This window comes from Acanthisitta chloris, unplaced genomic scaffold (genome assembly GCF_000695815.1).
Source record: "Acanthisitta chloris isolate BGI_N310 unplaced genomic scaffold, ASM69581v1 scaffold6944, whole genome shotgun sequence".
In the NCBI taxonomy this organism is placed as follows: domain Eukaryota; kingdom Metazoa; phylum Chordata; class Aves; order Passeriformes; family Acanthisittidae; genus Acanthisitta; species Acanthisitta chloris.
In genome coordinates this window covers 48,855-70,747 of record NW_008667706.1, presented here as the reverse complement: position 1 = coordinate 70,747, position 21,893 = coordinate 48,855, and the positions used below count along the sequence as shown (strand labels likewise).

General features: G+C 46.6%; 1 protein-coding gene across 1 annotated transcript in view; it reads right to left on the bottom strand.

The window, feature by feature from the left end:
• The window catches only part of CRISPLD2 (cysteine-rich secretory protein LCCL domain containing 2), a 24,719-nt gene extending 14,635 nt beyond the window's left edge, over nt 1–10,084 (bottom strand). The window contains exons 1-4 of the mRNA XM_009072614.1: nt 9,842–10,084; nt 4,302–4,420; nt 1,418–1,550; nt 1,179–1,294 (exon numbers count right to left, since the gene is read on the bottom strand). Coding sequence (XP_009070862.1) covers nt 1,179–1,294; nt 1,418–1,550; nt 4,302–4,420; nt 9,842–10,084 — 611 coding nt within the window. The remainder of the gene's footprint in view (nt 1–1,178; nt 1,295–1,417; nt 1,551–4,301; nt 4,421–9,841) is intronic.
• Nucleotides 10,085–21,893: the final 11,809 nt, after the last annotated feature.

The following is a 21,893-nucleotide window of genomic DNA, read 5'->3' as shown; positions in this document are numbered from 1 at the left end:
TCACCTCTAAAGTGACATTTTCAGGCGGTTGCTTAAATAAATTCAGTGCAATATGGCTATTATATTAAACTCCAATATAAACACTGAGATCTTATGTAAACAGAAATAAATCAATAGATTACTGCATTTTTCTCGAGAAACTCCCCAGAAACACAAGCCCATTTTGGCACTGTGGCCTGCAGATTTTAGGGGCTGAGGAGGTTGAAGGCGCTGGAGTTAAGTCCATGACTACAAACCCCTGGGTTATTGCTCTTTCAGCTGTCTCCACCTATAAGGCTAGATGAGGACAATGTGCACCCGTGCCAGAGAGAAAAGATTAAGCAGCAACTGCAGCAAGAGAGTGTTTTTCCATCCAGCAGCCCTGAATGGATGACATGCACATGACCCAGTCTGCTGCAGGAGCTCCAGGGGAGGTGGTGTGATCCCCTGCAAGGAGCAGGTTGTTGAATCCCATCCAGCCATGAGCACAATGTGCTCATCTGCCATGGGCAGAGGGGTTTAGACAACTCACCCAGAGAGCTCTGCCTGAGTCATGGCAGCTCTATACCCACACATGTTTTTCCTTTGCCTTATTCTGCACCGTGATGCCCAGAAGTCAGATGCTCTCCAAGGCACTCTGTTTGTATTTAGTGATTTCCCTATTTCACTTTGTTTTGAAGTTTTAAATTGCCAAAGGCTTGGAGTTGGAATGTTCCTCCTATTAGCCATTAAACCCAAAAAATATTTACTGCCATTGCCAGGTAGGAAACTTCTTCTGGATGTAGTAGGCAAGAAATACGATTTTCAGTTTGAAATGGAATCAAAGCATCAAGAAGTCTTGACTGGTGCAGTTATTTCTGGATTTTTTAGCATTAACCACCACACCATCCCCTCCCACCTCTGACAGCAGTGAGCAAGCTTGGCAGTGCACACCAGCTCTGTCCTGGCCATCTCCTGCTCCTCCTTCCCTTCCCGTGGCAGGAACATCAAAGCTCCAGCCTGGCCTCGGCCCCTCATTGAGTTTTCCAGGCAAGGCTCACTAGTTTGTAACCAACCCCGTGCTGCTGCCTAAAGAGAAAATTTAAAGCCACAACCACCAGTCTAGACTGCCTGAAATCTCTTCCCCAGATCCTGGGGCTAGTTAAGCACCCTGCCAGTTCTGGGAGAGCTGGAAAGAGAGCTCAGCTCCTCTGCCTTACTTTGGTGAGTAGTTGCAGACCAGGTAGACAGCATTCTCCCAGATTTCTCCCCAGACGTTCATCTGCTTGCAGACGTTCACAGCACAGCCAATCTTGTTGGTCGTGGCCCAAACTATCTGCAAGGGCAGTGCAGTTATTGGAATGATGTAAACGAGCCCAATCTAGACACAGGTAGCTGTGAGAGCTGGGACACAGGGGGATGTGGAGAGTGTGGGTACAAACCCCATGGTCTCCTTTACCTGGGTGTAGTGTGTGCACATAGAGCCTGTACACCTGTCTGGGCACAACGGGTTGCACTCATGAGGATATGGGAATGTGTAATCTTTAACTTCATCATACCAAGACTGGACATGGAAAGCTGGAGATCGATACCTGAAAGAGAAAAGGCATTTTAAATCACAAAGTTCTGGGAGAAAGTTTTGAATTTTTAAAAAAAACACATTGAAAATGTCAAAGATTATTGATTAGATTTTAGATATAGATTAGATAGTAGGAAGAAATTCTTCGCTGTGAGGGTGGTGAGGCACTGGCACAGGTTGCCCAGAGAAGCTGTGGCTGCCTCATCCCTGGAAGTGTTCAAGGCCAGGCTAGATGGGACTTGGAGCAACATGGGCTAGTGGAAAGTGTCCCTACCCATGGCAGGGTAGTTGGAACTGGATGATCTTTTCAGTTCTTCCAACAACTGTTCTGTGTTTCTATGATTTTTTTTCTTAGATTCACAGCCTGAACCTGACTCCATATTATTTATAGGTTTGACATACTCCTCAAGTGCCACTGCCCTGAAATGCCCTCCTCACTTTTCCACACAACTACAAAAACCTTCTAGTTTGGTGGAAAGTTGCATTTTCAAAGTAAACACAAGTTAGGGTTTGCCAAACATCTTAAACCAAAAGCCATCGTGTACCTATTTTACCACTGGACAATTTGCTAAATCTGGAAGGACACTCACTGTTCATACTGTAAGACTTCGAAAGTGAGTGGCCTTTTCGACACTCACACCCCACCAGGAGTTGGTACAGAGCACTTGGTGCACTATACCCTTATCCCCCCTTTTATTGCAGCAACTTCCCCCTGCACCAAGTCCTCTGTATACTGCATGTACTTTGTGCAATCTATGTCCCACAGCCTGTGGCAGCACTACTTGTGCTGTTTGGGAGCACAAATGGTATTAAAATGACCTGGAGAAACTCACGTAGGCCTATGAGGACAGGCTGAAGAAGTTGGGGCTATTCAGCCTGGAGAAGAGAAGGTTGTGTGGAGACCTCAGAGCACCTGCCAGGATCTGAAGGGGCTCCAGGGAAGATGCAGAGGGACTCTTGGTTATCATAGAAACACAAAATCATAGAATTTAAGGGTTGGAATGGACTTTACAGATCATCTAGTCCCAATCCCCTTCCATGGGCAGGGACACCTCCTCACCAGATCAGGCTGCTGAAGGCTTGGGGCAGCTACCATGTCCCTAGGCAACCTGTTCCAATGTATCACCACCCTTATAGTAAAAAACTTTTTTCTAATCTCCAACCTAAACTTTCCCTCCTTCAGTCTGAATCCATTACCCCTTGCCCAATCACTGCAGTTCTTAACAAAGAGTCCCTCTCCAACTCCCTTGTAGGCCCTTCAGATATTGGTTAGGTTACAGATTGGTTAGGAGCAGCAGTGACAGGACAAGGAGTAATGGGGAGAAACTGCTGCCCCAGCCCTGGCAGTGTTCAAAGCCAGGTTGGATGAGCATTGAGCAGCCTGTTCTGGTGGGAGGTGTCCCTGCCCAGGGCAGGGGGTTGGCACTAGATGATCTCGAAGCTCCATTCCAACCCCTAAAATCCTACGATTCTCTGTATTTTACACACTACATGCACAGTGAGCAAACAGAGTGATCTGCAAAGTGTACCAAACCCACTGCTTTTTACTGCTTTCAACAGCTCACATGAAACAAGCAGCCAGCAAGCCAAATGATATCATTACCAACTGCAGCTTATTCTTTCAGCCAGCTCTTCATTAAAAATCATTCATTAGAAGCATTTTAAAAACATCCAATCTCCTGATGTCATCAAGTGAATAACTTTCTGAGTCCTATTTTACAGGAGAGGAAATTGAGGCCATCAAGTTATGGCCTGTTGCTGAAAAAGCTGAGATAACTCTGATTTCTCTTTCCTCTCAGTGACTGCAAAGGGAGCAAGGCTGGATCTACCTCCATCAGGATCCCATGGCCATCTTGAACTCTTGTAGGAGAGCCAAGAACAGCACAATCTTTGGACTTTGTTTCCAATGGATTAACCACTTTACTTTCCAATCATTACTTAATTCTGCCAGCAAAATTGGGCCAAATTTTTATACCAGGCTAATTTCACATCAGCAAATTTCCATTGCTTTCCATCAAGTTCCACCTGATTTAGAACAAACATATCTGCATTTCCACCCAGGAAATGGGTCAAAAACAGAGCTCTTGAGCAAGGGTAGAATGTTTGCTGTGCAAAGCAGGTTTGGCCTATAACAGGCTTAACAACAGGGACTTAAACAAATTTCACCATGAGATGGAGAGGCAAATCCACTTGGAAGCCTTAACGTCAGCTTTCCTAACTGGGATAAGAACTCTAGTTTAAAAACTTGCCCCAGGAAGTTGAAGAAATTACTGTGACGTGTTTTCAGTAAAGAGAATTTAGGAGTTGGATAAATATTTAGGGGAAATACAGCAAGAGATAATTAAATTCTGAACTAGCAGCTGAATCCAGACATTGCTCCTGAGAAACTTCAGTTTTCAGCTGGTTCTCCACATGATGCCACAACTACTCCTGAAACAGCAGATTTAGGAGCAAGGGTTAAGACTTCTGTAGCTGATCTCCTTAAGAAATAGGAGTGACCCTAAGCATGTTAGAGCTGCATTACCCAAAGACACAGATGGATGGAGGAGCCCACATCAATGCTGCTTTGCTGGGAACAATCAGCTGCAGGTGGCTGCAGGCATTATCCTGATAACCATCCACTGAGGCAACCAAAATGGTCCTCAGCTCTTCTTGCCTCTCCCCAGTGCTCTATCAAAGCATCCAAGCAAACCTTTCCAACTATCTCCAATGAATAATCCATAAATTGCTCTTTGCAATGAGCTTGTAGCATCCCAACTCTTACCTGCCCCAGTGAACAGCCAAGTTCTGCCCAATGGACCTGATGAGGTCACGGGGCCCGTGGTCCCAGATGCACTGTTCAGCCCAAGCATGTGCTGATCTTTCCAGCTCATCATCCCAAGTCTTCAGGGTGGGGGAGAAAAAAGAACAGGTCAGTTCATCATCTCAGTCTTATTAGATCAAGAGACTCAACCAACAGCAGTTAGTAGAGAAAGGCTAAATTACAGCTCATCCCTGGTGTCTAGGTGAAGTCAGCATATTTCAACCATGTGCCCCAACCTAAAATCAGGTTCCTCAAGATGTTCTCCTGCCATGAAAGTACAGGGCACTAAAGGGCCTATGATTTTCCCTGCTTAATGCCATGTTTCTTAGGAGATTTATTGCACAGATCAGCAGAAAGCACACCTAAGGAGACCTCAAGAACCCATCTAGACCATCCACCCTAAAGCACAAGATGTTCTTGTCAACTGGTTTTCTAATATGTTGAAATAATTAGATGTCAAGGATGGAGATCTTCCTCAAGACACCTGTTTCTGGTGAAATAGGTGTCATGAGGATGACATGGCAGATGTTATCATTCTGGGTGGAGGACTTCGTCATGACACCTATTTCTGACACCTGAAAGAGTTCTACCATGCAGTCAGTGCTTTGATGTAGTCCAGCATGATTGTCCATCCACTGTCCATACTATCTGGATATCTCCAGGCTTTCCCATCAAGGGGAACTACAACACTGGATGTACTTCTGCCCTTCACTACCACACAGTTGGAGATCTTTGGCCCAACCTCTGAATCAAAGAGTGTGGGTCTGAGTCTCCTGGTCCCATCTTCCCTTCTCCTTCCAGAATAACTGCTGAGTCCACCAGTGGATCCAGCCAAATGCATCAGAGGTGGCAAAGTCCCAGAGCTGTTAACCTCATCTCACTCTCACTGAAACAGGCAGCAAGTTAGAAGTGACAATTCCCATTTATGTTGCCACTGAGGGAAGGACATTGGTGTGAGATCACTCCTCATCAAATATCCCCCAGCTGTAAGCCAAAGGAGAGCTCAAACATGACACAAAGGCAAACAGGAAAACAGCTTCGCTGGCTCTGCTGTCCAGGAGTGTATTTGCTGTAAAGGCCAGACTTGCTGGGCCCAGCAGCCACTGCCCTGAATTCATTGTGTAATTGCTGCCAGCTGCTCTATTCACAACAGCCCTTAGAGGATAATTCCTTGGGATTAAAATATTACTGCACATTCCTACAAATAAGACCAAAGAGAAGAGAGGCCTTGTAATGTGTCTCCAGCCCATTCACGTGCCAGCACAAGATTGTTCTCTTTGGACATTTACCATCGCAACCAGCTACTCTTTCCAAGTCCTGTTTTCTCCAAAGAAAAGCAACTTCTGATCTCAAACATATCAAAGGACCTGTCAGAGCCCATTTGGAGGGCTGCAGGGCACTCAGACTCCCAAACACATTTAAAAACCATCAAGTACTCATTCCAAGGAAGTATCTGGACACAGTCTCAGACAGTTAGAGCTGGGATGGGGAAGCACTGAGCACCCCTGGATAAGAAGACAGTAAAACAAACGCAGTGTCTCCTGGAGCTTGGTGTGCTTACACTATCTCTGCAAGGCAAACATGAGCTCATCTCACTGAGCTCACAGCCCAGGCCTCCCAGAACAGCTTATCATTAAGCATGCTCAGCAGCCCAGATTCCAACAACACCCCAGTGCTGCCCTGAGCTCATCAGTTTGGCTTTGGGCTGACCAGTGACCAAGCAAATTCATGTCAGTCTGCAAAACTCCCTGAGGACACAGTTCTGACACAGGGAATAAAACCATTTTCCATCTCAGCCCTCCAACTCCTTGAAGGTGATGGGATTGGACCCACCACACACATTCCCAACCCTCTGTTCAAGAAGACTATTGCAACTGTGCTGAGACACACAGCTTTTGTGGTCTCCCACTTGGTGCACTCGGCAATGAGCAGCCCAATCCTCCTTCCCATCCAACACAAAAGCCACAGAAACTCTCCCAAGATATTCTGCACTGCTAGTTTCTCAAACTTTCTAGCACAGCTTTATTCCCTGCAGCCTGCAAAGATGTTCCAAGTCTCCTAATTTCATGCAGAGATGTTGTGAGCAATAGGCCATTAAATGGAAATTAATGCCAGTAGATGTGTTTTATCTCCCTTTGGTGCCTGTGGATAAAAGAAAGGAACTTGGACAAAAGATACTCAACAGGTAATTGGGAACAAGCTACATCTTTGCAGGGCTTTGTGCTAGATGACTAGAGAAGCTGAGGAAAGAGTAGAGAAGCTAATTTCTGCAGGGATCAGATTACAAAGCCATCCCATTGAAATCACAGCAGCTATTTGCCTCTTGCTTCTCAGACACGAATGTGGTCAGGAGGCTGGAATTAGTTCAGAGCAATAAACAGAGGAAAAAAGAGATTTCAGACTTCCCCAGCTATGCTTGCAAGAATTCGTTATGCCAATATTCAAGGCAGTATCTAGGAAACCTGCTGAAGGCAGAGGGGCAGAGTTTGCCTGTGCTCTGTTTCCTGCTCAAGCAAAGATTGAGAAGCTTTTAGGATTGTGTGATTCCAAGTGATTTAGCACAAGGACTCTCTTTTTCACTCCCACAAATTCAAAGGAGACTATACACTGAATATGTAAAATATATGCATGGCAAACACACATTATACTACAACTGGTAGGTTCAGATTTAATAAGAATTCATCCCTCAAGGAGTCTACTCACTCAGCCTAATGAGTTTGTAAACCCAAGGCCAGACACCTGAATTGCAGTGATCAGGTTACTCACTCATTTTCCTCCCCAGCTTAGACTTTCTGCAATACTGGCAGTTTACTTTGAAAAGTGGCATGAAACTGCAGGGCTGACATGTCCTGGCAGAGGCCTGGATAGGCTTTGCTATCCCCCACAGAAATCCTATCCCGTCCTGACAGGGAAAGTCACCACCCTACAGTTGAGAGGAAGGATGCATACCTTATACATGAAAACAAACTATTTTCCTTCCAGCAATCTGCTCTGAGAACAATTTTGCTTTCTCCAGCTGTCTCTGAGGCTGCCACAAGAGGAAAGATTTCTGCCTTTCATCACTGCTGAAAGCCATCTGACTAAGCCATCTTAAAAGGTCATGATGCCTTAGGAACTAATATGTCCTTTTTACTCCAGGTCCATTATGTCCTTTTTACTCTGGGCCCATTAAGAAGGAGTTTGTTTTGGTCTTGGCTCACGTCCACTGCTGTTATGAAGTCCAAACATACAGTGGAAATGTCAATCATTGAGCTGTTAGAGGTTAAGGTAATTCTGTACTGGCCCAAATTCGTCAGGAAGTTGTTCACTGCTCACTCATTTTCCATTAACACTGACTCTCTGTGCCAACTTTCAATTAATTACACAAATCCAGCAACAAAACCATTATTCTTCATTTTTTTTCAGCCCACTTTATACCTTTATCCCTTTATGTATATAAATCCTTTGATCTCCAGCTAAGTCACAGTACTCACTGTGTTCCTGCCTTCTTATTAAGGGTGTCCAACAACTCAAGTTCATCCTGTAGCAGATAAATATGTCCCTTTCCTGGAATAGATTAGCTCCCATTGCCATTTCAGACCACTTAAATCCATCAGATATGGAGCTGGGGGAAAGGACTTTCACCAGGGAGTGTTTGGAGGTTGATGGACAAGCACAAGCTCTACTTAGTTATCCAGAAATGATCACTGCACATCACTGGTGATGCTCCACACTGGCACCAAAGAGAAAGAGAGAAGTTCATCTATGGTATTAAAGACAGAGCATCCTCTTAAATGAGTCCAAATGAGAAATGTCCTATGCAGGACAAAGGATTAAAGAGAAATTCCCACTCAGCATATCCACAGCATTTCCAAGTCCTACTGGGTAAACACAAACACATGAAAGGCTGATTATAGCCTTTCCAAGTAGCACCGTCTTACACTCAGCTCCCTTCTGCAGAGCACACAAGGCCCTTTCATTTGCCCTCAATCCCCCAGAAAAGCCACTAGAAAAGCTGAGTGAGCAAAGGCAAACAGAGAGGTGTAACCGCGCCGCGAGCGCAAACAGTGGGCAGGCAGTGGACAGGCCACAGAGGCAATGCTCTGCCAGCCCCAAAGCCAACCAAAACACCTTGGCTTTGCTCATGCTTTGTGTTTACTCTCTGGAAATCAATCAAGTTGCCTCTTCTGGCTGTACTTCCCTGCAGGATAACGTGAGAGCAGCTGAGAAGGAGATACAATCGTGTTCTTAGAAAGGCACGCGATTCCTGACAGGAGCAGGTCCAAAGACCAGTGGGGTGAGTGCTGTGGGGTCCTTCCTCACTGTCCTCTGCCCTCCCTTCTTTGTTCCTTCTCCCTACAGCCACAAAAAGCAGGATTTTCCATTTGCAGCCCTCGTTTCAGCACAGCTGGCAAAAAATTTTGTATTACATTGAAGTGTACTTTGCTTTTACCCTGTTAAAAATGGTCTTAATAAATCATTCCTCGTTTGCTCCCTCAGCAGGAGTGAACAGTTGAAGTCGGACCAGTTTGGATCCCTCAGCAAGACTGCACAGTTGAAGTTAGACTACTTTTGGTCAGAACTATATTTGCACATTGGGAAAAGGCACATGCAAAATCATTATTTGCCGACATCATTTTGTGGCCCTGTAATATTTTGATGGCACAGCAAAAATAGCTCAAAGGAGGGTCTCTGGCAGCAGGTGAAACAAAACTATTCATGTGAATTGTTGCTGGCAAAGGCATATTTCATCCTCAAACTTTGCAGCTCTCCCTCTGAAGTGGGAGAATACATTCGACAAACTTTTAGTTTGGTTTCCTGAACTGCGAAAAGCCAACAGCACTGACCTATCCACCCATCAACTCCCCAAGTCTTTCCAGCTATTTCCAGTGACTGAAATTCTTTGCAGATGGAGCCACATTCCTCCTGTTTCTCTATGATCCTAAGCAGATTCCCAGCAGCATCCCACCACAGGTGCTTGGTTCACATTGATAAGCTCAGTTGATCAGTGACAAGAAGGCAGATGCCACCTCCAATATTTGGTGGCAACTGATGGCAAAGACCATCAGAAGCTTCTCTGAGCAGGCTGTGGTGTCCCAAAACACCAGTCACAACAGCCTGAAAGCTTTCACAGGGAGAAAGTGGGTTAAACACCAGGGAAAATGTGATACTTTTATGACATTAAGGTAATGGAAGAACCTGCTGAGGCAAGCTGTGGAATTGCCATCACTGGAGATGCATCCAGGGCTGGGCCAGACACTCGTTTATGAATAATGGAACTAGTCCTGAAACTATGCAGTGGATGGACTTGACGACCCGCTAGAAGCCCTTTCCAACCAAAACAGTTCAATGATCTAAAGCATCATTCACTCTGGAATGAAACTGCTTCAGGACACCTCTTGAGAAAAACTTAGTTCAGAGGAAATTTGCTACACCTCTCTGCACCACAAGGAAAATCAAAATATAGTTGAAAAAAAAACCAGAAAGGAGCAATAAAGTGAAGTATCAGACACTAGACTCACCATATATTCCATATTAGAGGCGACTGGGTACACTTGACCTCTCAATTTATTGTGGAGCATCAATATCTCCTGCCTGTCTGAGAATAAAATGGCTCTCTTGGATCTGGAGTGAGCTTCCCCATCCTGGTATTTACTCAGGATGCTCTCCAGGTGACTCGAGTTGGGCAAGATAAAGCATTCAGCTGCCTTTGTCAGGAGCAGTACACATCCAAGAGGAAGGATCCAAGGCAGGGCAGGATTCATGCTGTCTCCTCTACAGCCAGCAGAAGCAGAGATGAAGATGACAGCAGGTTTTCTTGCCAGGACTCTTGTGGCTCAACGCAGTTCTGGAATTTGAGGAGGAACAGGCAGTCAGAGCAGTGCCAGAGAAGCTCTCAGTGCATTACTGCCCCCAACAGTGAGGCCACACAACACATTTTTGTGCTTGGAAAAGAGCAGTGCCTACAGTCTAAGCAATTATCATTCACTCCAATGACAGGGAAGACCTGAACAACATCATATGGGGAGAAATTGAAAGAGGGATAATTTAGGTTAGATATTAGGAAGAAGTTTTCCCTGTGAGGGTGGTGAGACACTGGCACAGGTTGCCCAGGGAGGCTGTGGCTGCCCCAACCCTGACAGTGTTCAAAGCCAGGTTGGCTAAAGCCTTGAGCAACCTGGTGTGGTGGGAGGTGTCCCTGCCCAGGGCAGGGGATTGGGACTGGATGATCTCTAAGGTCTATTCCAACCCCTTAACATACTATGACAAGTGATGGGAACTCAGTTAATTACACCAGGAACTCCACTGATGCTGTGCTGGGAGTGAGCATCACCCAGGCACAGCAGAGCGTGTCTTCTGCACCCCTGGCACCCTCTGCCACCCTGCAATGCTCAGCAGCTCTGAACAATCCCAGCTCCATCCCTTCACAGGCAAGAAGGGGATACAATTGAAGCTATTCCCCAAAGAGCAGCTCTTAAAGTGGAGAACAGATATGAACAAAAGGGAAAGTAATATTCCCAGCAAGCCATATCACAGAGCTCAGGCATCAGCAAGAGCTATTTTGGAGGTCCCACTGTGCCCATAGGCTCCAGCAGAGCAGCTGCCAGGCCCTGTGAAAGCTGCTGTTTATGGGAAATGTCACTGTAACGTGGAACAACCCAAATCCCTCCTGGGCAGTGACGCACTGGGGGGTTCTCGCTGACGCATCGCTTTACGGCGCGGGAGCGTGGCCAGAATGTGAGTTATGGCAGCTCAGGATGGGAGCCAGAGCACCAGCCCTCCCTCAGCCACAAGATTAGGTGTTCCCATGCACACTCAGTAGCTGTCAGTACTGAGGGTTCAGAGAGATGCACTCAGTTTGGTCAGGTTTGAAGCACTTTGTTTAATCCCTCTTGCTCCACAGTGCTCCTGCTCCACCTGTCATTCCCAAACTCTTCCCCCTCTGCTCTGACTTCTCTATCTAACAATTCCTGTGTGTCTTGGCTGGGTTTATTTAGACCAGGAGCTGTTCAGGGAAGGCAGTATGTGCTGCTGCAGGGCTCTGCAGCACACACTGCTCTTTAATGGGATCTAAGAGCTACCGGAGCAGGATCAATCCATTGGGGCAAGAAGCATCCATACACACAGCGCAAGCACAGCATCTCCCTCCTCAGGGCTCAGTTTTGGAAGAAACCTTCCCCATCCCTGCCACGAGGTGAGGCTCTGCTTTTGCCAGCACTGCTGAAAGCCATGCTGCAAGCATTCCTCCACAGCAGCAGGAAACAAACCCCAGATTAGCAGGAGTTATTTGAGAAATTTCATCCCAGTGACAAGGGATTTGGCCACACTGAGACCGGATGAGCTGGAACCCAGCCGAGGCAGGGAAGTGCTCTCCAGGTCCCAGCTGGAAAAGCTGCTCTGGAGCACAAAGCTCCAAACCCCTATTCCCCATTCCCAGCACAGCAGTATCTGCAGAGCACAGTGGCAAGCACAAGGTGCTTTTTGCACAGACAAGGACCCCAGAAAGCTCTGAGAACAGTGAGAACCTCCAAGAACTTGTTGGCTGACTACAAAAAAGACACAAAGTCCCTGTTTGAGGCTTCTTTCTTGTACTGAACATTAAGGCAGATGAAAACCATCTGCCCTCAGCCTCTCTCCAGGCAGCACATTAAGTGTGTGCTTGGGTAAAACAATGCAGGATGTAATTTGCACAGTTTAGGTAACAACTTCTCATCATTTCCTGCTCTGCAGAGCAGGCTGCGCACACACTCCTTGTCCCCAGCTCCAGGCACACACGAAAGACATGACATTCAGTGGCATTGGGACAAATATTCCTTTAACCTCATTCTCTGCTCAGCCCTGTTTGTGGCATTTGCTTCCCCCCCAAGCAGAAGCCCAATTTTCTAACCTGGCTATGGAGGGGTAGGGGAAGCAAAAAGAGCTGTTGCTTTCGTAGACTGTCTGACCCAAATTCAGAGAACAATTCCTACTTTGAGGCACTTCCCTAAGAGTTTAAAAATAGCTGCACTGCCATGGCCATTTACAATGTGGCCATTTAGCACCAGCAGCTTCCCCTGCAGCTTGGCCTGGAGGTAGAGTCGGCAGGAACCACTGGATCACAGAGGCTGCTGTTGCACCCTGCCTTTGGCCAGGTGCCCTTTGCTAAACAGGAGCCCATGTCCACCACCCATTTAAGGCAAACACTGAACTTACAGAAAGGGCAGATTGAAAAAATCAGCTGTAACATGTGAGAGCCAGAGGAGCTGCCCTCACTCACGGCTCCGCAGCGAGGCCAACGCGGCTGGTTTCGTGATCCAGCCAAAACCTCACAACAGATGGTGTATTATTCCTTGGGATGTACTTCCCTGGATTCCATTTGCCAGTGAGAGGATACCAGCACCTCTCTAAAATTAGGTCACTTTGGCTCTATCTTGTATTTCACTTGGGGTGTGCAGGTCCCTTTCTCTGCTTTGGCTCGAGGTGGGGAGTGCTGAGCATACAACGGAAGGATGAAGGGATCAGAGCGCGACAGGGAGCAAAGAGCTCCCTGGCCAGATTAATCGAAAGCAGCAGAAAGATGCTCCCATTTCAGATAGCTTTCACTGATTGCAGATGTCCATCCATCTGCCTCTCAATATGCTCTTGCCCAGGTGCAATGGAACACTTGGACACAGCTCAGCCAGATCTGGGGCAATGCCTCCAGGCTGCATCAGGAGCTCCTCATCTGAGCAGGCTGAAATCCTATTGCCTTTGGGCTTTGATATTATTCACAGAAAATTACCAGCTGACAGTCAGCTGAGGAAGTCTGTGCTGTTGATCTCAAGGGTTCAAGAGGAGCACAACCTCCCTTTAAACACATCAGGCCCTTGATACTGATGCCAGGTAAACATCTGGGAGCCATCAGAAATGGCTGAGTCAGCATAAACCAACTCCTTCATATGCTGTAAAGCCTATCCAAAGTGGGGACAAAAGGGAGGCCTTCTTCTGGGGTCTGAGGGAGTTAAAGAGCAGCACCGGACTTTGGAAAAGACTATTTTTAGAAAGCTATTTCCCCAGCTAATGGATACTGTCTGCTCTGCAGGGAGAGCAGGAGAGCTGGTCGCATCTGAAGCCTGGCACACAGTGCTACCAAAGCCACACGCAGGCTGACTCCTGTACTTCAGGATGGCCTCAAGTCACCTTACTCCTTACAGCTAGGGAGCTTGGACTGCCTCCCTGGTAAAGTACACAAGTGGGTTATGGGTGAAATTTGCAGCTAAAACATCCTGGGACCTGTGGAGTTACACATGGCACAAGCTGACAAGGTAGGAAAATGCAGAAGTTAGCTTGGGATACTAGGAAAGCAGCTAAAACAGCAAAGCAGAAGGGAGTTAGCCTGGGATCAGCTTCTAAACTGAGCCTGGGATCAGCCTCTAACCTGAGTTAGCCTGGGATCAGCTTCTAAACTGAGCCTGGGATCAGCTTCTAACCCGAGTTAGCCTGGGATCAGCTTTTAACCTGAGTTAGTCTGGGATCAGCTTCTAACCTGTGCGAAGAAATCCAATGATAAAGCCACACCATACCCAATGCACCAAACCCCATGTCATTTATTTAACTGGGATGCACACATTTCAAGCTCTGAAGAATTGTGGTGGCTTCCAAAGCAAAGCAAGATGACAAGTTCCTTGACACAGGACAACATTGAACACACCAGAGATTCAGCATTTTCAAGGCCATGGGCCAAAACATCTGGTTCTTCCATTAAAATCCACTCCCACAAAACCCAAGTGGGTGAGTTTCTATGGAAAACCACATGGAAAACCCAGTGGTAAGAGACACCACATGTGGTGACCCTGAAATTCTTTTTCTACAGGACTTGAGAGCAGAGTTGCACCAACACAGGCTGCCTGCAGCACATTAGGTGTGCCCAAGGGTATCAGCTCTTAGACACTGCTACAGCATCCCTTGGATATCTTCTGTTTGTGCAGAAATCCACCCCTCTGCTTGCAAACTCCTCCCCATTCATTCAAGATTAATGTTGATTAATCTTGCATTAGCCTCTGCTAAGCACACATAAGGGAAGCTCAGACAGTATTGTGTTATTTTATACCATCCAGGAAACTTTGGGGAGAAGTTACTAAAACTGTGCCTTCTTAAAAGAGTCATTTCTTGCACACAGCCCCCACCAAAACCACATTTCAGAAGCAGGGACCAAAGTTTACACTTACCTTGCTGAGTACTTCCAAATCTCCAGGTAATTGTAGCTTTTCCAAGCCTGCTTGTGGATAATAAATTATATATCTGCAATATTTAAACTAGGAGGAGGGGAAAAGGATGGAATAAGCCTCAGGAGGTGCGAGATGTGCAAGGTCTTGGCTCAGCAACTCGTACCAACTGCAGTCTCACAGAGCTCCCCAGTGGTATTTATGCTCTCCTGGCAGAGAGGACAACCCTGGATCTCTGGATCATCCCGTTTGCCAGCAGGTCTGGAGTAATAACGAAAGGGAGGGGCAGCGAGGGAAGGAGGGGAAAAGAGGCACTGAAAGGAGTGAGGAGCAGAGGTGTCGCTTGGGATCGCACTGGGGCTCAGCAGGGCAGGACCATCCTCCAAAGGCGGTAACGGGAGGGAGAGGAGGAGCAGCAGGAGGAGGAGGAGGAGGAGGAGGATAGCCCCATGATCCTATAAAAGGGTTCGCTGTGCTTTCCCCAGCACTCAGCTCCGGGCAGTGCTCGCAGCCCGGTGGGCTCCGGGGCTATGGAGCATCCTTCCCGCGGAGACAGGACCGCGACGCCTCGGTGAGAGGCTCTGGTAACGAGGGAGGGGGAATTCAAGCAAGGATTTTTATTTTTTTTCTGCGAGGGACTAAAGCCAGCTGTCTGCTCTCGGCTGCCAGCTCTGCCCTTCCTGCTCCTCACAGGGATTTCCCAGCTCCAGCGCACCCCAGGGCATCCCCCTTTTCTCCGGAGCTGGGAGTGTGTTTGCTGGGAAACAGATTGATTCCCCTCTGCAGTTTGCTGCCAAAGCTCTCCCAGCGCTCCCATGCCCCACGCGCTGTCGTGGCTCAGCGCTGCTCTGGCACTACAGCAGGAGCTGCAAGGAAAACACAGTGAAACACCCTGACAGGACTCCCCTCTACCCCAACAGCCCCAGCTCTGTGTGAAAGAAAAGGAAACGACTGAGCAAAAGACACGCGGAGAGTTCCTTCCTTTTTCTTTCAGTAAACAAACAGGAAAAAAAACAAAACACTGTCGCAACAAGCTGAGGATGTTACAGCAGCCCTGCTCTTCCAGCCTGCAGCAGGATGCTGCGGGGCTCAGTGCCCGCAGCGAGCAGGTCCCGTGGGATCCCTATCCACGGGATCCTCATCCAGCAGCACCACAGGGTCAGCACATCACCCAAGGTGCCCCAGCCCAGGGTGTTCCCCTGCAGTGGTGGCACCAGTGCTGACCCAGCAGAGTCAGGGGAGCACCAACCTCCTGGATTTGGCACATCCAAGCAAAGCAGCTCTGATTTTTCCAAATCCACTGCCTAGTCCTCTCTCCTAAGTTCTTGGGGGAGAAAAAGTCCTTCCGTTCTTCTAACCAGTCAATATTTATTTCTTCAGGCAAAACACCAAGCACTTTATTTACTGTTTACAAGAAGAGAGCTAACAAGATATTCCCAGAGGCTTGTTCAAACCCAGCAGAAGGACATTTATCAAACTAGTCCAACAGCACGGCAGCAAACACTGGCAACTGAGAGAGCATAACTGCCCTGAGCAAAGAAAAGAACCCTCTGAACTCAGCTCCAAGGCATAACTGCTGATTTCATCTCTTATACCATTTGCCTGCAAATTTTTCAAGCAGCAGCAGATGCTCATCACTTGGGGTGTATCTTCTGCTCCATTTGAAACAGAGACAGGGAGCCAGGCCTCACCAGTCAGTCCCAGTGCTGCAGCCTGGGACAGCCACAACACCCTTCTGGCTGCTCTTCCCACTGGCCAAGCTCTCCCAGCTGTATTTACAAAGAGATTCTATTTACTTCAAAACAAACTGTGTATGTTTGAACCAACAACACATGGCCCAGCACTTGGACCTGGCACTTGGACCCTGCCAGGAGCAATTCAGTGCAATTTGGGCAGCTTGCTCCGAAAAAAAGCTCAGACTTTGCCACCAACATGGGCAATTAAAGACCACCCAGAACTGGGCTGACACAAGGTTCTGCACTGCTTTACTGTAAAATCACTGTATCCTCTGTTTTTTCACCCTTGCTTCTCTGATTCAGTCTGGAGCAGTGAGTTTGCTGTATTTGCAGAAGGCTTATTTCGTAAGCTGAAAGATGCTGCAGCCCCCCAATTCCTCCTTTCCCTGAATAATGAGGCCAACATGTTGAACCATCATGCCTCCACACAGGCTGCCACCCCAAAACCACCCTGACTCACAGTGCTGTTCACCCCAATTACCAGAAAGCTGAATTAACTCCTTTTAAATCTCACATACTGACGTACAAATAATTTCCAGACCTCAGAGAAATTTGGTATTTTGTCATGTCCACAAATGTTCCTATGGGAAGTGAATCCCTGTGGGATGGTTTGGACTGTCTGAGTGCTCTACCAACTAGGCTGTGTGACAAAGATTTGATTTTTTTTTTAACATGCATCAGTAGAGTTTCACTGTACAAGGCACAGACAGGGCATAGTTTAACTTAGGGATGAGCACAGCCTGGAATGAGACTTTTTATCCACCTCATTTTGTCTGGAGTCAGCAGTTTTGGGGCATATGTTCAACCAAAGCCAAAACAATCAGAAGTTACTTTTAATCATTACTGCCTTGATTATAATGTCTGCAGTTGGTATGTGGTGAAAGCCACATAAAGCAGCTGCATGTGGAAGTATATATTAGGCTTTTAATGGAATAACCAATGAATGGGAAGGGACCCAGATTTCCCCATTCCCTCCTAATTGAACATGCAGACAGCATGTCCTGATCTGCAACTTGAATTAATTCCCTTTATTTCCTACACAAACAAGAGCTCAGCAACTATACTTAAGAACCTGGGCAGGGGGAGAGGCTCAAAGCTGCAAGGTAACACCTGGTACCCTCTGGGTTTGATTCCTGCTCCAAAGCAGAGGGAGCACAAGGGGAATAACAGTGTGAAGTAAACCCAGTGGCAACAGGAAACCTGCAGAAACTTGTCTGTGATCATGTATGAGCACAAAGGAGAAGACCAGCAGCCTATGAGCTACTCCTGATGGGCTCCAGGCAGGCAATGCCATGGCCACAAACATGTTTGGGGGCATCACCCCCTGCTTTGCTGATGACTTACATTTGCTTTCTTGTGAGACCTCACCTGGAGAACTGCACACAGTTCTGGTGTCCCCAACAGGACATGGAACTGTTGGAGCAAGTCCAGAGGAGGCCATGAAGCTGAGAAGAGGATTGGAGCATCTCCCCTCTGCAGACAGGCCGAGGAATTTGGGGCTGTTCATCCTGGAGAAGAGAAGGTTGTGTGGAGACCTCAGAGCAACCTGCCAGGATCTGAAGGGGCTCCAGGGAAGCTGCAGAGGGACTCTTGGTTAGGAACTGCAGTGACAGGACAAAGTGTAATGGGGAGAAATTGAAGAGGGAAATTTAGATGAGATCTTAGGAAGAAGTTTTTCCCTGTGAGGGTGGAGAGACACTGGCACAGGTTGCCCAGGGAGGCTGTGGCTGCCCCAACCCTGGCAGTGTTCACAGCCAGGTTGGATAAAGCCTTGAGCAACCTGATGTGGTGGGAGGTGTCCCTGCCTAGGGCAGAGGATGGAACGAGATGAGTTTTAAAGTCCTTTCCAACCCAAACCATTCTGTGAGTCCATGAAAACCCCTCAACCTGTTCCCACAGCTCTCCACATTCCCTGGTCACATCTGCAGTGAGAGATGTTGAAATACACTTTTATAATAATAAAGTAACTGGTACAGATGTGCAGAGTGGAACAGCTGAACAACATGAACCCAGCACCCATCTTTGGAGGTTTCACCCCGAAACAGAGATAGTGAACTGCAATCACAACTCCATATCCATTACAGCTGGTTATTTGCCATTACAAATTCTATCCAAAAACCCCTTTGGGTCATTAAAAATAGCCTGCATTAACCCCCCAGATGCATGAATCCCCTGCACATCCAAGGCTCACTCCTCACTCCTAGCCATAGCCAGAGAGATTTAGAGCACATTTAGGAAGATAAACCCTTTGCTGACAGCCTGGGACCAATTCTGGCAGCAGCTTTGGGGCTGAACCACCACAGGTCTGGCACAGACCACCACTGCCCTCTGCTGCAGCCCAGCCCCAGGCCAACACATCCTGGGAGCGCTATCTCCAAGGGATATTGCGGAAAACAGACACAACCATCCCCACCCTAAACACCTTGTGCTGTTGATAATCCTCCCCCATCTCATTCAGTTGTTCCCTGCATGTCTGGCTTAGGGCAGAAGGTTTTCCCAACAGCCCTTTGGACCTGCACATCCAAAGCTTCTGGTTTTGAGAATTTTAAGTCATAATGTGCATTTTAAAAACCAATTTCTCAAAACCTGGTTTAAATACCAGTAAACAACCACCAGATTTAGGGTGTACTGGGAGGGGAGGGGGTTGCTGTGGGTGTTGGGTTTTTCCTTTACATAATCACACACAAAGCAAATGATCAAAAGGCTGCAAATTCCTTGTTTTGCAACAGTGGGAGGAGTTTAATAGGGAAAAATTGTGACTATGTGTCCACATCAGCTCTTGCCACATCCTTTTGTAGGTTTGATTTCCCTTTGAGCAATGCAGTGCAGAAAAGAATTTTAGCAACAAGTGCAGCTGTAATATCCTCAGTGAAAAATCACAAATTCAGACCATCTGAACACATCCGTGTCACACAAGAGGATTTCAACACTTGATTTTTAAACTGACAATGACTCACAGCCATTTCTTTAAAATAATCAGTAACACTTGTAATCCCTATCAAGTGATAGATTAATTACAGATCACCTGGAGTTTTATCTGCACAATCCAGGTAAGCCTAAACTATCAGAAATGCACCTTTTGGCAGTGCACTGGAGGTACAGGTAAAAAAAAAAAAAAACCCACACCCAACACAGCCACAAGAATAATTTAAAATAGAGTTTCTGCAGTCCAGGAAACTATTTCAACCAAGGTGCAGAAACAGGATGTGAATAATAACCAGCACAGAACAGTGATTTCAAAATCTGGTTTATTTCCTATTTGGAACAACCTCCCCACTCCCCCCAGATTTTAAATTCAAAGCAGAACTGATGTCTCATCAGTGTGGCTCCATTGGGAAATCCCATCAAGGCAGCTCTGCACTGGGAATCCCTGGGAGCACCAGCCCTTGAAAACCCCAGCTCTGGGGCACTGTGCCCAGTGAGCAGCCAGGGGCTGAGGTTTTCCCTGCAACCAGCCAACATCAAAGTGAGCTTGGAACAGAAAATGGTTTCAGAGTTTGTGGGATGCGACCAAAATCAAGACCAGTTGTCTCAGTCACAGTCTGCAGATCAGAAAATGTTAATAAAATGTGGTGATCAACAAAAGAAATAACTAGAGTTTAGATATGAAAAACAACTGGCAAAGTTTCAACTGACTTTCTTAGCACCAGGATTGTGGTAGTGATAAAATTATCACGCCCTAATCATTCCAGAAAGAGATCATCCATCTGATCATCACCCAACTCTGAGTGGGGAGAACAGGAACACCCCAAAGAGCCATGGGGCAGAACACTCCTTCCCCTGTGGAATGATGTGTGGGAAGCATCATCAGGAGTGACCCACAGGGAGGAAAATCCCAAGCCCTCCACTATCTGATGAGAGGGTAGAAGAGTCAGGGCAAGCCAGGAGGGCTTCCATCAGCAGATCCTGCTGCTCATCCAACAGCAGGAATTTCATTTCCACTACAGGAGCTGCACACACCGCTGTCCTGCATGATGGGATCAGGCAAACTGCAGCCATCACTTACATCTACACCTCCAATCCTCTGGGAAGCAGCCAGGAGTGACCTGGTCTCCTGTAAAGTGACACTCTGCTGGGTTTAGGCAGGACACAAGAGGGAAGCTCATGACATGTGTCACCTTAAAAAGTGACCTGTGCTTGGTCAGAGTATTCCCAGTTCAGCCCGTTGTTGACAACTCAGGTTAAAATCCTCCCTGTTTCACTGGCAACAGTTCCAACACTTCTCCCATGATAAGCAAGGAACACCACTATCATCAAATGAAGGATTAAATAATATATAGGGGGGTTAATCATCTCCAGTCATAGGGAAAGCAATGAGAAGCTGAGCAAGGACATATTTTATCCACAGTTTTCCATGACAATGTCAACTGCCTAAAGAAGAGAAGAGTTCAGTTGAAGACACACAAAAAACATTACCTCAGGAACAACAGTGCAGGGATTTCAGGCAGGATACAGCAAAGATTCCATTCCCTCCCCTGGTTGGCCAGTGCTCAGCCCTGGCACTGCCACATCCCTGGGATGACTGATCTCTCCCTTTCCCCCTCCCCTCCAAGTTCAGTTCCATCTCAATGCCAAATGGGAACATTTCTGAAGTAATCACCTACACTTCATTTGGGGAACACTCCCTATACCTTGTCCAAGTTCTACACAGAAACCTTTGGAGGTTCCAAGGGTTAGGCTTGAGGAAAAACAAAAGCCACACACACACCTTAAACCAACTTTGTGACTTTTATTGATGGGCGACAACTTTATACTTCTAGATATCACTAAACTGTGTACAATTAGGAACTCAACATTAGAGGAGAGCAGACAGCAAAATTAAACAAAGCAAGACTTAAAGAAATATCAATCTTCATTATTTTGCCCATTTTCTTAATTTCATGTACACAGAAGCATAAATGCAGTTTGAAATTTCTTAATAGCAATAAAGTCACAATCACCCATCTAGAGAGACTAACATCTGAACTCCAAAGATTTGCTCTGCAATGTGGACTTAAGCAGTTTCTCATCACACAATTATTAAATGTGTCTTCCTATCAGGACCAGCAACTCTGCAGTTTGTACATGTTTTGAAGCACAAAGGACCATTTCCATCTCATACACATTGGCTCATAGTTTACCACTTATCAAAAAACTATTGGGGAAGCAGAGAGAGCTTTATATTTTTTTTTTCATTTTTTAAAGGGTTTTTTTTTTTACTGAAGTAAAGATAAAACATTTTCACAGAAATCTACAAGTTCTGTTGCTGGTGCAAGGTTTCTCTTCTACTATGCAATTCCAAAGTTGGGAATTCAATGCAAATCCCCTTTTATTATCTTAGGATTCAGCATTAACTCAGCTTAATTTTTGTATTTTTTTTTTGTGATTCATGAGTCTTCCAACCAAATGACTTCATTCTGCAAAGTCAAAAAGCCAACACAAACTACGTTGTGCACAAACCCAGGGGAGTTTCCTTGAGCACTCTTAGCTCATAGTTGAAAGGGGAGAAAAGAGGAAGAAAAAAACAAAAGGAAAAATTAAAAAGAAGGGGAAAAAAAAGGGGGGGGGGGGAGAAAAAAAGAAGAAAACCCAAAAAGAAGGAACAAAGCTTCACTCCAAAGAGCATTTCCAGGAGAGCAAAGTGAGTGAGAGCTGTGGAGAGCAGGTGTTGGGCA